A 14,920-nucleotide genomic window follows, 5' to 3' on the forward strand; every position below is an offset into this window, starting at 1 on the left:
TAGGAAAAGCCCAGAGAAGGGGACAGAGGAAGGGGATGTGAGCACCAGAGGCAGGATTCATCAGGTACAGTGAGAACTTGCATCAAGAGTAAATGGTTGCTAAAGTTGTCCAGGTTATAGGGAGCCAGATGATAGAGGGCTTTGATGTTAAATAAGATATCAGAATTTGAAAGGTAACAGGGAGTCAATGAAATTTATTGTGAGTGACATAACACAATATTTAAGTATTTGATTCCCTGATAGTTTTCATAAGTAACTCCTGAAATTAATTCAACCAGAAAGATATGTACCTTATAAATAAAATTATATCCACCTTGGAATAGTGGGAAAAATGACTTAACACTGTATCAAATGAGGTTAATATTCTCTGCAGGGACAAAAATATTTAAACCAAGAAATCCAGACTACTGCTTTAAATCTTGATTTAAACAAATTTAATTTCCACTAAATTTAGAAGGAAGATTGTGGAATTAAGACTTTTTAGCCCAGGAAGATGAAGACTGAGAGAGGTTGTGAACTTATAAATGGAATCAATTTTATCTTTATAGTTTATAAAGTCCTTTCTATATATTTATTAGTTGATTTGCCCTTCACAATCACTTATGTATGTGAAGCAGAGCAGACATTTTTATCTCAATTTTTCAGATGAGAAATTGAGATGCCAAAAGTTAAGCTGCTGCCAAGTTTTAAAGCAACCAGAACCAAAAATTTGGATTCTTGTCCTCTGCAACAGAAGAAAATAGACTCTCTTTTCAGACAATTCAGAATATTAGGAGTTGGGTACATGTTAAAAGCTGAAAGAAACAGTAAACAATATAATTTATAAAGTACTATCTTTCTTAGATATGGCAATATGGTAGGAATAATCAAGTGATTATCAAAAAAGCTGAATATAGTTCCGTATCTACTACTAATATGCAGTAGGTGGCTATGGATAAGTTGTCTTATCTCACTGGGTCAGTTTCTCAATCAATAAAATGAAGAGGGCAGAATGGAAGATCCTCAAAGTCCTGCTGCTTCTAGAATTCTAGGATCTCCTGTGTGTGCATCACTCATTATTTCAAGAGCTGGTTGAATATATTTCAAGGGCTGAAAATACCAGGTCTGGCTGCAACCAAAGCAGTGCAGTAAAAAATACTGCACAAAGCAATGCAGTAAAAAATATATGGTTAATAGATGAATGTCAGATTAACTGAATGAACGGACGGGTTGGATCATGGTACCATTTCCAAGGTTCAGAGACTTCTTAGGGGTCCATAACGTCCTGGTGCATTGGATGGAGTACATCATAATTCCATCAGATTCTCAAAGGAAACTAATGACTTGAAAACAGTTAATAACTCTTGTTTGGATAAAGGAATAAGTCATAGTTGCTAGAGAAATTTAGGTAATCAACTCTGGCCCTCTGAGACTACCATCATATGAGTAACTGTACTTTTTCCTTAGGTTAATTCATGATATTCCTCTCCAAGGTGGAAAACTCGACTGAACGGACACTGTTCTAACCTAGCATGGTCTTTGCTATATTTCTTTGGCATGGAAGGGAGATAAATCCTAAAAGCTTTTTGTCCTTTAAAAAGGAAAATTTCAAGATACTGTCTTTCTAAATAAGAAACAGTATCTCTGTGTTGCATTTCTCATGTGTTCACATTTGATGGTAGAAAGTGAAAGTATGCCAACATTTAACTCCCTAGAATATGAATTACGATGTTTCACATACTGCTTCCTTCCCAACTAAGTGGCACTATTCCCTTTGGGCTGTCCAGTGAAAACAGCATATGGATGTGTTATGGGCTGAGTTACATCCACCTAAAATTCATGTGTTGAAGTCCTAACTCCCAGTACCTCAGGATGCAACTATATATGGAGAAAGTCTTTAAATAGGTAATTAAGTTGAAATGAAGTCATTAGGGTGGGGACTAATCCAATATGACTGGTGTTCTTATAGAACATTAGGACACAGACACACACAGAAGAAAGACCATGTGGGAACACAGGGAGAAGACAGCCATCTATAAGCCAAGGAGAGAGGCCTCAGAAGAAACCAACCCTGCTGACATCTTGACTTTGGACTTCCGGTCTCCAGGACTATGAGAAACAAATTTCTGTTGTTTAAGCCAACTAGTCTGTGACACTTTGTTAAGGCAGCCCAAGTAGAGTGCTAGAGCCACAGATAATGCCGAAGCAGGGTGATTTAACATCTTCTCCAGTTCTTCGCTAAAACATGGCTCAAAATACACACCTCTGGCTCTACCATACTCCATAGAGCTTAATGAAGTCCTTAACTAAGTATCCCATGACTTTAGCATTCTTCCTGGGACATAAAATTAAGTTATAGGCTTTGTAGTTAAAACACCTAATTGACCGGCTATTTTAGTGAATTTACTATAGAAAATGTCTCTTAGAGGGTTAAAAAATTGAAGATCAACTTAACAGTGAATTAATGTTAACAGTCATATTTTACCCTAGGAGTATAAAAATTTGTGTTAAAATGAAATGTACTGAAAGATACCACACAGGGAGATAGTAAAGCCCACATTCATCATGGTAACAGAGATCCATGCTATCTGTTCTTCAGTGAGTTTATTAAGAGCCTCAAGCACACAATGGCTATTTGATTATTTTTAAAAAAGACATTGTTATGATATTTGTCAGTATTGAAAGATAAAAGACTTTTCTAATCAAAAGAATAAATGAAATTTTAATTAACTGAAAGCTCTTGAAAGCTCTTGTATCTATCATTTACTTCTTATACAGAATCAGTCAGCTGCTAAACCATGCGTGCATTTATGAACTATCATCCATCTTCTTTCTAAATCAAATAAAAAACTGATAAGCACAAATTTTCATACAGCTAATTAACAGAAAATAAAATTTAGAGTCTGAGAGAAAAACAACAGTTCTAATTTTCTTATTTCATCTTTGCATACTTTAACCCCCTACCAGAAGAATAAATAATTCTTAATGTTTCAGAAATGTCAGCCCACAGCAGGTCCTTCTAGAATTGACTATTTTACAAACGCATTGTCACATCTAAAAAAGCCAAATTAATGGCAAATGAGTTTTGCTGAAAGCTGGGAGTGCTCTTTATGTAACAGTGAGCATCTAATTAAATTACAGATATTGGAGTGTCCTATAGTATAAATTATTTAAAACACCATATATACACATAACCACCACTGCAATAAATAAAGCTAATACCAAAAGAGAAATTAAATCCTTTTAATTGCCAAATTGCTCTTAAGTTGTCATACAAGAAATGCAGAGTGGATTATTACAAGCCAACAAATTTTAAAATTAATAACAATAACTACAAAATTTTGTCTTTTGAAAAAAGAAATACTATAAAACATTATGGAGGAAGGAAATCGGACTTCTTTCCATTAGGTTTCCCCTAGCATGGTGACTAAAAACACTACAAATTTGACAGGCTTTATAAATTGAAGCAAAATCTTAAAATCATAGATGGACATTCTTTTTTGTTCTATTGTTGGTTAAGAGCTCAATTTTTGGAAAGTCGTTCCTTTTCAACAATTAACATAAATATTTCCACTGGGAAAAGGACTTTGAAAGAAAGTATTTTCTTAAAAATTCACTTTAAAAATTTAGACATTTTGCACTATCAACATATTTCACCCAATGACTGTATTTTAATGGGAAAAAATGCACTTACGTATCATATACATTGAGTAGCCAGTTGAGACACATATCGACACAGAGAGGAACGTTGACCAGATTTTTATGCATTTGTTCAAGGCCATCATAAATTGTTGTCAGACAGTTGATGACATCTGGAACACTAAGAAGCTGATCGTTTTGGTTCAGCTTGTGCTGTTTGAAAACTTCATTTGTTGTATTCAACTCTAAGAGATCCACTAATCAGGTGAGAAAAAGGAATATGCACAGTCATTACATTATAGAACAACACTGAAACAAAACCACTGCCAGTCTTGAGTTTTTAGCTTGATTCTTCAATTTAAGAATCTATCCTTTTTAGCTAATTTCAATTTTTAAAGAAATAAATAGCATTTCCATTCTCACATCTCTAAACTCTTCTTTTATCCACATCTCTTATGTTTATGCTTTTGAATCTAAACTCTGCCACTTTTCAATATGACCTCACTTTTCACTCTTTGGAATATAAATTTTTCCTACTTTACTTTTCTGGCTTTCCTCGTTTCAGCTTCTTTGTACTTTTAAATGTAGGAAAGCATAAATCTCTAAGTCTAATCCTAACGGTAGAACATCTAAAATACGACATTGCTCTTTCTCCTAACTTTTGAGAGCAGCCAGCTCACCACTCTCTCATTCATCCTTTATACCACTGTGTAACTGATCATTCTTAAACAGTTTCTCCACATGTACATCATGAGATACAAAGTTCACTGAAGATATTCTATTAATAAAACAGGTTTGGAGAAAAATAATAGTTCTCCACCGCTTACTGAATCAAGCCTGATCTGTAAGTCCCTCAAAATCTGGCTCTAACCTGGGTTGCTTCCCATGATCCTTTGGCACACAGGCAACTTGTAGCTAGGTAGGATTATAGGAGGTTCACAGTACAGGTCCACCCATCCACGGCTCTTCATGTATTTGCTCCCATTCCTTACCCTTCATGGACAGAACCTCTACAGTGGGCATGGCTGGTGCTAGAATATGCAGGGTGGGCACATAAGGATAAAGTGGAGCCCTGCTCTCAAAGATGGCCAGTCTGAGAAGCAGGATAAGCATACTGATAACTTCACTAAAAGGAGTGGAAATGCCCTAAAAGAAGAAGACATAAATTTCTATGAGAACAATTACTGCTAGGGGAGTGGAAGGAGCCTAGAAAAAGCTCCCTGGGAAGGTGGGATTTGAAATGGACCTTAAAAAATAGCTAAGATACAAGAGGTCCATATAAAGCAAGGAAAGAATTCCAGGAAGAGAGAACTGCTTGAAAAAAGACAAGAATTCAAGGAAGTCTAGGAAGCTCTGAGAACCGATGATGGCAGTGTGGATAGTGTGTGGTCACACATGGGTGGCACATAGTTACCGTGAGGTAAACGCACGGAGCTCAAGGGGCAGGCCATGTTGGCCTAGGGGGCGCCCTCCAAGGCCAGGAGGAAGAGTTTAGACAAAGAGAAGAACATTACATAATCTTTCCTTTCAATCAACTTTGAGTCCTTCATTAGCTAACTGAAAACAGGAAAACATATTAGATTATCAAACTGCCATGTATCTATATATTTACTGAGTGTGGAGATGACTCTTCTAAATCTAATCTAAATTTTGGAAAATTACAGAACCACATGAACTTAAGGTCTGCTCATGGAAATTACTGCTTTATAAAATTCTTCCCCATCTCCATACTTAACTTTTTAACGTTAAAAAAATAAACTTGAGAAAACTTTTTTTTATATATAAACAACTATTTTCTCTTTGCATGATACACAACGGTTCCCTCAAAAGTATGACATATTTTGACAGTTAAGTAAAATGAACAAATAGCTTCCTTTGTATTCTTCTATTTTTAACCATTGAATAACCACTAATTTTGAATTTTTTAAAGACATTTATGAAATGTGTCTAGCTGCTTAAATACCATAGAATGATTTTTTTCCCCAAGTTATCTACAATGGAAAAGAACTGCTTTAAAATTATGCAGATTAAAATTATTTTTAAAACAACTCAACAGAGAAGTCATTTTTTTTAAAGGAGAGAAAGACACAAATATAGAACACAGAAGTCTGGACAAAAGATCAGTCCATTTCCTTTAGATGTCAAATACATCACTGGTAAAATTTCAGCTAATTACAAAAGTAACCTGTGTAAGCTTCACGTGAGTTCGAGATGGTGTCAGAAAAAAAAAAGAAGAACCATCTGGAATTTTCATTGTCATTTTTACCTCATTTCTTGGCACTGTACACTATTTTCAATTATAAACTTCCAGAGGGCAGGAGTAAAATTCAAATTCATTCTTCACAGTACTTGACAAAGAGAAGTGCTTAATAAATGACAGTGGCCACAGAACTATAATTCCTCACACATATAAAGAAACATATTCAAATACTGCCAAAATGCTCTAAGTTTTCTGAATTTCAACACTAATTATGCCAGCAACACAGCACTATTACATCCCTACATGGCCTAAAGGTGACAAAAGACCAAATTCCAAAAAGACCATTTCCTGAATCAGGCTGTTCTTGTATTTCTTCTGGAAAAGCCTCCTTTGTGATACACTTTGTAGCTGTGACAGTAATTTGCCACATCCCACAGACTATCATGTCTTCAATTTTTAGTGATTTACTCTGACACTTTGCCTTCGTGCTTAAGCCAGGAATACATCTCCCTGAAGTGTGTCACATTTAGGTACCTTTAAAGACTGACTACATTTAAGTCACAGAAAATTATGATTTTCTCTTTTCAAAGGGAGACAAATGACAGCTCAGTCATGCAGCAAATACCAGATGCACTTTCTACCAACTTTCAGGCTTTTCTTTAAGCCCACAATGAGGCAAAGGGGGTTGAATGGAATTGGATCATCATTCTCCTGTTCTGCAAAAACACACACTGTTTAGCATCCGACCTTGAGCTTCTATGACTCTCCTCCTCTCTGTCTGACTGTCCCTTCTTAGCACATTTCCTATCTCCTCTTCCCCGGACAGCTCAGAAAAGTCAGTGGCACTCAAGGTCTCATGTCTGCCCTTTCCCTCTATAAACCTGATGCTCTCATTCACTTTCATTACTACAGTTATTACTTCTCTCTGCATGACTCCAGGTTCTGTTTTCTCATCCTGATCTCCTGCTTGAATACCTGATCCACATTCCCGCTGCTTTGTTCCCAACCAGAGCTATATTAGCATCTTCCAGGAATCTCCACCTTAATATGTCCAAATAAAGGTCTTGCCTTTTTGTTATGCAGAAATTCAGTAATGCTGTTACTACACAGACCATGAGTCTGCAAATCCCAAGATATCCTACCACTCTCCTTCTTGCACACTCTGCAATCCATCAAGTACCAAATCCCCCCGATTATTAGCTCTCCTTCCTCCTTACAAATCCATGCCCTCATCTCCCCTCCTATGCTCAGCCTCCATCACCTTTCACCTGAACTCTTTACTTGTCCTCTCTTCCTTTGGTCCTTTTTTTTTTTTTTTTTTTTTAAACATCTTTATTGAAGTATAATTGCTTTACAATGGTGTGCTAGCTTCCGCTTTACAACAAAGTGAATCAGTTACACACATACATATGTTGCCATATCTCTTCCCTCTTGCATCTCCCTCCCTCCCACCCTCCCTATCCCACCCCTCTAGGTGGTCACAAAGCACCGAGCTGATCTCCCTGTGCTATGCGGCTGCTTCCCACTAGTTATCTATTTTACATTTGGTAGTGTATATATGTCCATGCCACTCTCTCACCCTGTCACATCTCACCCCTCCCCCTCCCCATATCCTCAAGTCCATTCTCTAGTAGGTCTGTGTCTTTATTCCCATCTTGCCACTAGGTTCTTCATGACCTCTTTTTTTTTTTTTCCCTTAGATTCCATATATATGTGTTAGCATACTGTATTTGTTTTTCTCTTTCTGACTTACTTCACTCTGTATGACAGACTCTAACTCCATCCACCTCATTACAAACACCTCCATTTCATTTCTTTTTATGGCTGAGTAATATTCCATTGTATATATGTGCCACATCTTCTTTATCCATTCATCTGATGATGGACACCTAGGTTGCTTCCATGTCCTGGCTATTGTAAACAGAGCTGCAATGAATATTTTGGTACATGACTCTTTCTGAATTATGGTTTTCTCAGGGAATATGCCCAGTAGTGGGATTGCTGGGTCATATGGTAGTTCTATTTTTAGTCTTTTAAGGAACCTCCATACTGTTCTCCATAGTGGCTGTATCAATTTACATTCCCACCAACAGTGCAAGAGTGTTCCCTTTTCTCCACACCCTCTCCAGCATTTATTGTTTCTAGATTTTTTGATGATGGCCATTCTGACCGGTGTGAGATGATACCTCATTGTAGTTTTGATTTGCATTTCTCTAATGATTAATGATGTTGAGCATTCTTTCATGTGTCTGTTGGCAATCTGTATCTCTTCTTTGGAGAAATGTCTCTTTAGGTCTTCTGCCCATTTTTGGATTGGGTTGTTTGTTTTTTTGTTATTGAGCTGCATGAGCTGCTTGTAAATCTTGGAGATTAATCCTTTGTCCGTTGCTTCATTTGCAAATATTTTCTCCCATTCTGAGGGTTGTCTTTTGGTCTTGTTTATGGTTTCCTTTGCTGTGCAAAAGCTTTTAAGTTTCATTAGGTCCCATTTGTTTATTTGTGTTTTTATTTCCATTTCTCTAGGACCTGGGTCAAAAAGGATCTTGCTGTGACTTATGTCATACAGTGTTCTGCCTATGTTTTCCTCTAAGAGTTTGATAGTGTCTGGCCTTACACTTAGGTCTTTAATCCATTTTGAGTTTATTTTTGTGTATGGTGTTAGGGAGTGTTCTAATTTCATACTTTTACATGTACCTGTCCAATTTTCCCAGCACCACTTATTGAAGAGGCTGTCTTTTCTCCACTGTATATGCTTGCCTCCTTTATCAAAGATAAGGTGACCATATGTGCGTGGGCTTATCTCTGGGCTTTCTATCCTGTTCCATTGATCTATATTTCTGTTTTTGTGCCAGTACCAAACTGTCTTGATTACTGTAGCTTTGTAATATAGTCTGAAGTCAGGGAGCCTGATTCCTCCAGCTCCATTTTTCGTTCTCAAGATTGCTTTGGCTATTCGGGGTCTTTTGTGTTTCCATACAAATTGTGAAATTTTTTGTTCTAGTTCTGTGAAAAATGCCAGTGGTAGTTTGATAGGGATTGCATTGAATCTGTAGATTGCTTTGGGTAGCAGAGTCATTTTCACAATGTTTATTCTTCCAATCCAAGAACATGGTATATCTCTCCATCTATTTGTATCATCTTTAATTTCTTTCATCAGTGTCCTATAATTTTCTGCATACAGGTCTTTTGTCTCCTTAGGTAGGTTTATTCCTAGGTATTTTATTCTTTTTGTTGCAATGGTAAACGGGAGTGTTTTCTTAATTTCACTTTCAGATTTTTCATCATTAGTATACAGGAATGCAAGAGATTTCTGTGCATTAATTTTGTATCCTGCTACTTTACCAAATTCATTGATTAGCTCTAGTAGTTTTCTGGTAGCATCTTTTGGATTCTCTATGTATAGTATCATGTCATCTGCAAACAGTGACAGCTTTACTTCTTCTTTTCCGATTTGGATTCCTTTTATTTCTTTTTCGTCTCTGATTGCTGTGGCTAACACTTCCAAAACTATGTTGAATAATAGTGGTGAGAGTGGGCAACCTTGTCTTGTTCCTGATCTTAGTGGAAATGGTTTCAGTTTTTCACCATTGAGGACAATGTTGGCTGTGGGTTTGTCATATACGGCCTTTATTATGTTGAGGAAAGTTCCCTCTATGCCTACTTTCTGCAGGGCTTTTATCATAAATGGGTGTTGAATTTTGTCAAAAGCTTTCTCTGCATCTATTGAGATGATCATATGGTTTTTCTCCTTCAATTTGTTAATATGATGTATCACGTTGATTGATTTGCGTATATTGAAGAATCCTTGCATTCCTGGAATAAACCCCACTTGATCATGGTGTATGATCCTTTTAATGTGCTGTTGGATTCTGTTTGCTAGTATTTTGTTGAGGATTTTTGCATCTATGTTCATCAGTGATATTGGCCTGTAGTTTTCTTTCTTTGTGACATCTTTGCCTGGTTTTGGTATCAGGGTGATGGTGGCCTCGTAGAATGAGTTGGGGAGTGTTCCTCCCTCTGCAATATTTTGGAAGAGTTTGAGAAGGATAGGTGTTAGCTCTTCTCTAAATGTTTGATAGAATTCGCCTGTGAAGCCATCTGGTCCTGGGCTTTTGTGTGTTGGAAGATTTTTAATCACAGTTTCAATTTCAGTGCTTGCGATTGGTCTGTTCATATTTTCTATTTCTTCCTGGTTCAGTCTCGGCAGGTTGTGCATTTCTAAGAATCTGTCCATTTCTTCCAGGTTGTCCATTTTATTAGCATAGAGTTGCTTGTAGTAATCTCTTATGATCGTTTGTATTTCTGCAGTGTCAGTGGTTACTTCTCCTTTTTCATTTCTAATTCTATTAATTTGAGTCTTCTCCTTTTTTCTCTTGATGAGTCTGGCTAATGGTTTATCAATTTTGTTTATCTTCTCAAAGAACCAGCTTTTAGTTTCATTGATTTTTGCTATTGTTTCCTTCATTTCTTTTTCATTTATTTCTGATCTGATCTTTATGATTTCTTTCCTTCTGCTAGCTTTGGGGTTTTTTTGTTCTTCTTTCTCTAATTGCTTTAGGTGCAAGGTTAGGTTGTTTATTCGAGATGTTTCCTGTTTCTTGATGTAGGCTTGTATTGCTATAAACTTCCCTCTTAGAACTGCTTTTGCTGCATCCCATAGGTTTTGGATCGTCGTGTCTCCATTGTCATTTGTTTCTAGGTATTTTTTGATTTCCCCTTTGATTTCTTCAGTGATCACTTCGTTATTAAGTAGTGTATTGTGTAGCCTCCATGTGTTTGTATTTTTTACAGATCTTTTCCTGTAATTGATATCTAGTCTCATAGCGTTGTGGTCGGAAAAGATACTTGATACGATTTCAATTTTTTTAAATTTACCAAGGCTTGATTTGTGACCCAAGATATGATCTATCCTGGAGAATGTTCCATGAGCACTTGAGAAAAATGTGTATTCTGTTGTTTTTGGGTGGAATGTCCTATAAATATCAATTAAGTCCATCTTGTTTAATGTATCATTTAAAGCTTGTGTTTCCTTATTTATTTTCATTTTGGATGATCTGTCCATTGGTGAAAGTGGGGTGTTAAAGTCCCCTACTATGATTGTGTTACTGTCGATTTCCCCTTTTATGGCTGTTAGTATTTGCCTTATGTATTGAGGTGCTCCTATGTTGGGTGCATAAATATTTACAATTGTTATACCTTCCTCTTGGATCGATCCCTTGATCATTATATAGTGTCCGTCTTTGTCTCTTGTAATTGTCTTTATTTTAAAGTCTATTTTGTCTGATATGAGAATTGCTACTCCAGCTTTCTTTTGATTTCCATTTGCATGGAATATCTTTTTCCATCCCCTCACTTTCAGTCTGTATGTGTCTCTAGGTCTGAAGTGGGTCTCTTGTAGACAGCATATATATGGGTCTTGTTTTTGTATCCATTCAGCCAGTCTGTGTCTTTTGGTGGGAGCATTTAATCCATTTACATTTAAGGTAATTATCAATATGTATGTTCCTATTCCCATTTTCTTAAATGTTTTGGGTTTGTTATTGTAGGTGTTTTCCTTCTCTTGTGTTTCTTGCCTAGAGAAGTTCCTTTAGCATTTGTTGTAAAGCTGGTTTGGTGGTGCTGAACTCTCTCAGCTTTTGCTTGTCTGTAAAGGTTTTAATTTCTCCATCAAATCTGAATGAGATCCTTGCTGGGTAGAGTAATCTTGGTTGTAGGTTTTTCTCCTTCATCACTTTAAGTATATCCTGCCACTCCCTTCTGGCTTGCAGCGTTTCTGCTGAAAGATCAGCTGTTAACCTTATGGGGATGCCCTTGTGTGTTATCTGTTGTTTTTCCCTTGCTGCTTTTAATATGTTTTCTTTATATTTAATTTTTGATAGTTTGATTAATATGTGTCTTGGTGTGTTTCTCCTTGGATTTATCCTGTATGGGACTCTCTGTGCTTCCAGGACTTGATTAACTATTTCCTTTCCCATATTAGGGAAGTTTTCAACTATAATCTCTTCAAATATTTTCTCAGTCCCTTTCTTTTTCTCTTCTTCTTCTGGGACCCCTATAATTCGAATGTTGGTGCGTTTAATGTTGTCCGAGAGGTCTCTGAGACTGTCCTCAGTTCTTTTCATTCTTTTTTCTTTATTCTGGTCTGCAGTAGTTATTTCCACCATTTTATCTTCCAGGTCACTTATCCGTTCTTCTGCCTCAGTTATTCTGCTATTGATCCCATCTAGAGTATTTTTAATTTCATTTATTGTGCTTGTCATCGTTTCTTGGTTCCTCTTTAGTTCTTCTACGTCCTTGTTAAATGTTTCTTGCATTTTGTCTATTCTATTTCCAAGACTTTGGATCATCCTTACTATCATTATTCTGAATTCTTTTTCAGGTAGACTACCTATTTCCTCTTCATTTGTTAGGTCTGGTGTGTTTTGACCCTGCTCCTTCATCTGCTGTGTGTTTTTCTGTCTTCTCATTTTGCTTATCTTACTGTGTTTGGGGTCTCCTTTTCACAGGCTGCAGGTTCGTAGTTCCCGTTGTTTTTGGTATCTGTCCCCAGTGGCTAAGGTTGGTTCAGTGGGTTGTGTAGGTTTCCTGGTGGAGGGAACTAGTGCCTGTGTTCTGGTGGATGAGGCTGGATGTTGTCTTTCTGGTGGGTTCGTCCACGTCTGGTGGTGTGTTTTGGGGTGTCTGTGGCCTTATTATGATTTTAGGCAGCCTCTCTGTTAATGGATGGGGCTGTGTTCCTCTCTTGCTAGTTGTTTGGCATAGGGTGTCCAGCACTGTAGCTTGCTGGTCGTTGAGTGAAGCTGGGTCTTGATGTTGAGATGGAGATCTGTGAGAGATTTTCGCCGTTTGGTATTACGTGGAGCTGGGAGGTCTCTTGTGGACCAGTGTCCTGAAGTTGGCTCTCCCACCTCAGAGGCACAGCCCTGATGCCTGGCTGGAGCACCAAGAGCCTTTCATCCACACGGCTCAGAATAAAAGGGAGAAAAAATGGAAAGAAAGAAAAAAAGAGGATAAAATAAAATAAAATAAAGCAATTATAATAAAAAATAAGAAAAAAAATTATTAAGAGTAAATTTATTAAGAAAAAAAAAATTTTTTTTTAATTTTTAAAAATAGATTTATTAATTTTTTATACTAAAAATAAGAAAAAAATTATTTAGAAAAAATTTATTGAGAAAAAAAATTTTTTAATTTTTTAAAATAAAAAATATGAAAAAACTTATTAAAATTTTTTTTTAAAAATAGAAAATAAGGAAAAAATTATTAAGAAAACATTTATTAGGGAAAAAAAAATTTTTTTAAGCCAAAAAAAAAAAAAAAAAAAAAAAAAACGGACGGACCTAACCCTAGGACTAACGGTGAGAGCAAAGCTATACAGACAAAATCTCACCCAGAAGCATACACATCTACACTCACAAAAAAAAGGAAAAGGGGAAAAGTTAATATATCCTGCTCCCAAAGTCCATCTCCTAAATTTGGGATGATTCGTTGTCTATTCAGGTATTCAACAGATACAGGCACATCAAGTTGTTTGTGGAGCTTTAATCCGCTGCTTCTGAGGCTGCTGGGAGAGAGTTCCCTTTCTCTTCTTTGTTCGTACAGCTCCCGGGGTTCAGCTTTGGATTTGGACCCGCCTCTGCATGTAGGTCCCCTGAGGGCGTCTGTTCCCCGCCCAGACAGAACGGGGTTAAAGGAGCAGCTGATTCGGGGGCTCTGGCTCAGTCAGGCCGGGGGGAGGGAGCGGTACGGAGGAGGCGGGGCGAGCCTGCGGCGGCAGAAGCCGGCGTGACGTTGCAGCAGCCTGAGGCGCGCCGTGCGCTCTCCTGGGGAAGTTGTCCCCGGATTACGGGAGCCTGGCCGTGGCGGGCTGCACAGGCTCCCGGGAGGGGCGGTGTGGAGAATGACCTGTGCTCGCCCACAGGCTGTTTGGTGGCGGCAGCAGCAGCCTTAGCGTCTCATGCCCGTCTCTGGGGTCCGCGCTGATAGCCGCGGCTCGCGCCCGTCTCTGGAGTTCGTTTAAGTGGCGCTCTGAATCCCCTCTCCTTGCACGCCGCGAAACAAAGAGGCAAGAAAAAGTCCCCTGCCTCTTCGGCAGCTGCAGACTTTTTCTCGTGCACCCTCCCGGCTAGTTGTGGTGCGCTAGACCCTTCAGGCTGTGTTCACGCAGCCAACCCCAGTCCTCTCCCTGGGATCCGACCGAAGCCCGCGCCTCAGCTCCCAGCCCCCGCCCGCCCCGGCGGGTGAGCAGACAAGCCTCTCGGGCTGGTGAGTGCTGCTCGGCGCCGAGCCTCTGTGCGGGGATCTCTCCGTTTTTCCCTCTGCGTCCCTGTTGCTGTGGGATCCGCGCTGATAGCCGCGGCTCGCGCCCGTCTCTGGAGCTCGTTTAGGCGGCGCTCTGAATCCCCTCTCCTTGCGCGCCGCGAAACAAAGAGGCAAGAAAAATTCTCTTGCCTCTTTGGCAGCTGCAGTCTTTTTCCCGGACTCCCTCCCGGCTAGCACCGAAGCCCGAGCCCCAGCTCCCAGGCCCCGCCCGCCCCGGCGGCTGAGCAGACAAGCCTCTCGGGCTGGTGAGTGCTGGTCGGCACCGCTCCTATGTGCGGGAATCTCCGCTTTGCCCTCCGCACCAATGTGGCTGCGCTCTCCTCCGTGGCTCCGAAGCTTCCCCCCTCTGCTACCCGCAGTCTCTGCCCACGAAGGGGCTTCCTAGTGTGTGGAAACCTTTCCTCCTTCACAGCTCCCTCCCACTGGTGCAGGTCCCGTCCCTATTCTTTTGTCTCTGTTATTTCTTTTTTCTTTTGCCCTACCCAAGTACGTGGGGATTTTCTTGCCTTTTGGGAGGTCTGACGTCTTCTGCCAGCGTTCAGTGGGTGTTCTGTAGGAGCAGTTCCACGTGTAGATGTATTTCTCATGTATCTCTTATTAAGAAGCTGCGGCCGGGATCTCAGCCTGGAGCGATGCCCGCCAACACTCGACTCTAGCCCAGTGGTTACTGAACGCCACCACGCATCAGACTCAGCTGGAGAGCTTGCATGGGTGGGCAGTGAAGAGGCTGTCACCTCAACATGCGAGATGTCCTTGTCTATTAGAGGCAAGCCATCAGGG

The 14,920-nt window shown here is 39.2% G+C and overlaps 1 protein-coding gene across 8 annotated transcripts in view; it reads right to left on the minus strand.

Annotated features, from left to right (window-relative positions):
• Positions 1-14,920, minus strand: part of UTRN (utrophin) — a 519,047-nt gene that overhangs the window by 64,008 nt on the left and 440,119 nt on the right. For all 8 annotated transcript variants that reach the window (XM_061207128.1, XM_061207126.1, XM_061207127.1 and 5 more), the window contains one exon: positions 3,674-3,875. In XM_061207128.1, coding sequence (XP_061063111.1) covers positions 3,674-3,875 — 202 coding nt within the window. The remainder of the gene's footprint in view (positions 1-3,673; positions 3,876-14,920) is intronic.

This window comes from Eubalaena glacialis, chromosome 12 (assembly GCF_028564815.1).
Source record: "Eubalaena glacialis isolate mEubGla1 chromosome 12, mEubGla1.1.hap2.+ XY, whole genome shotgun sequence".
NCBI lineage: Eukaryota > Metazoa > Chordata > Mammalia > Artiodactyla > Balaenidae > Eubalaena > Eubalaena glacialis.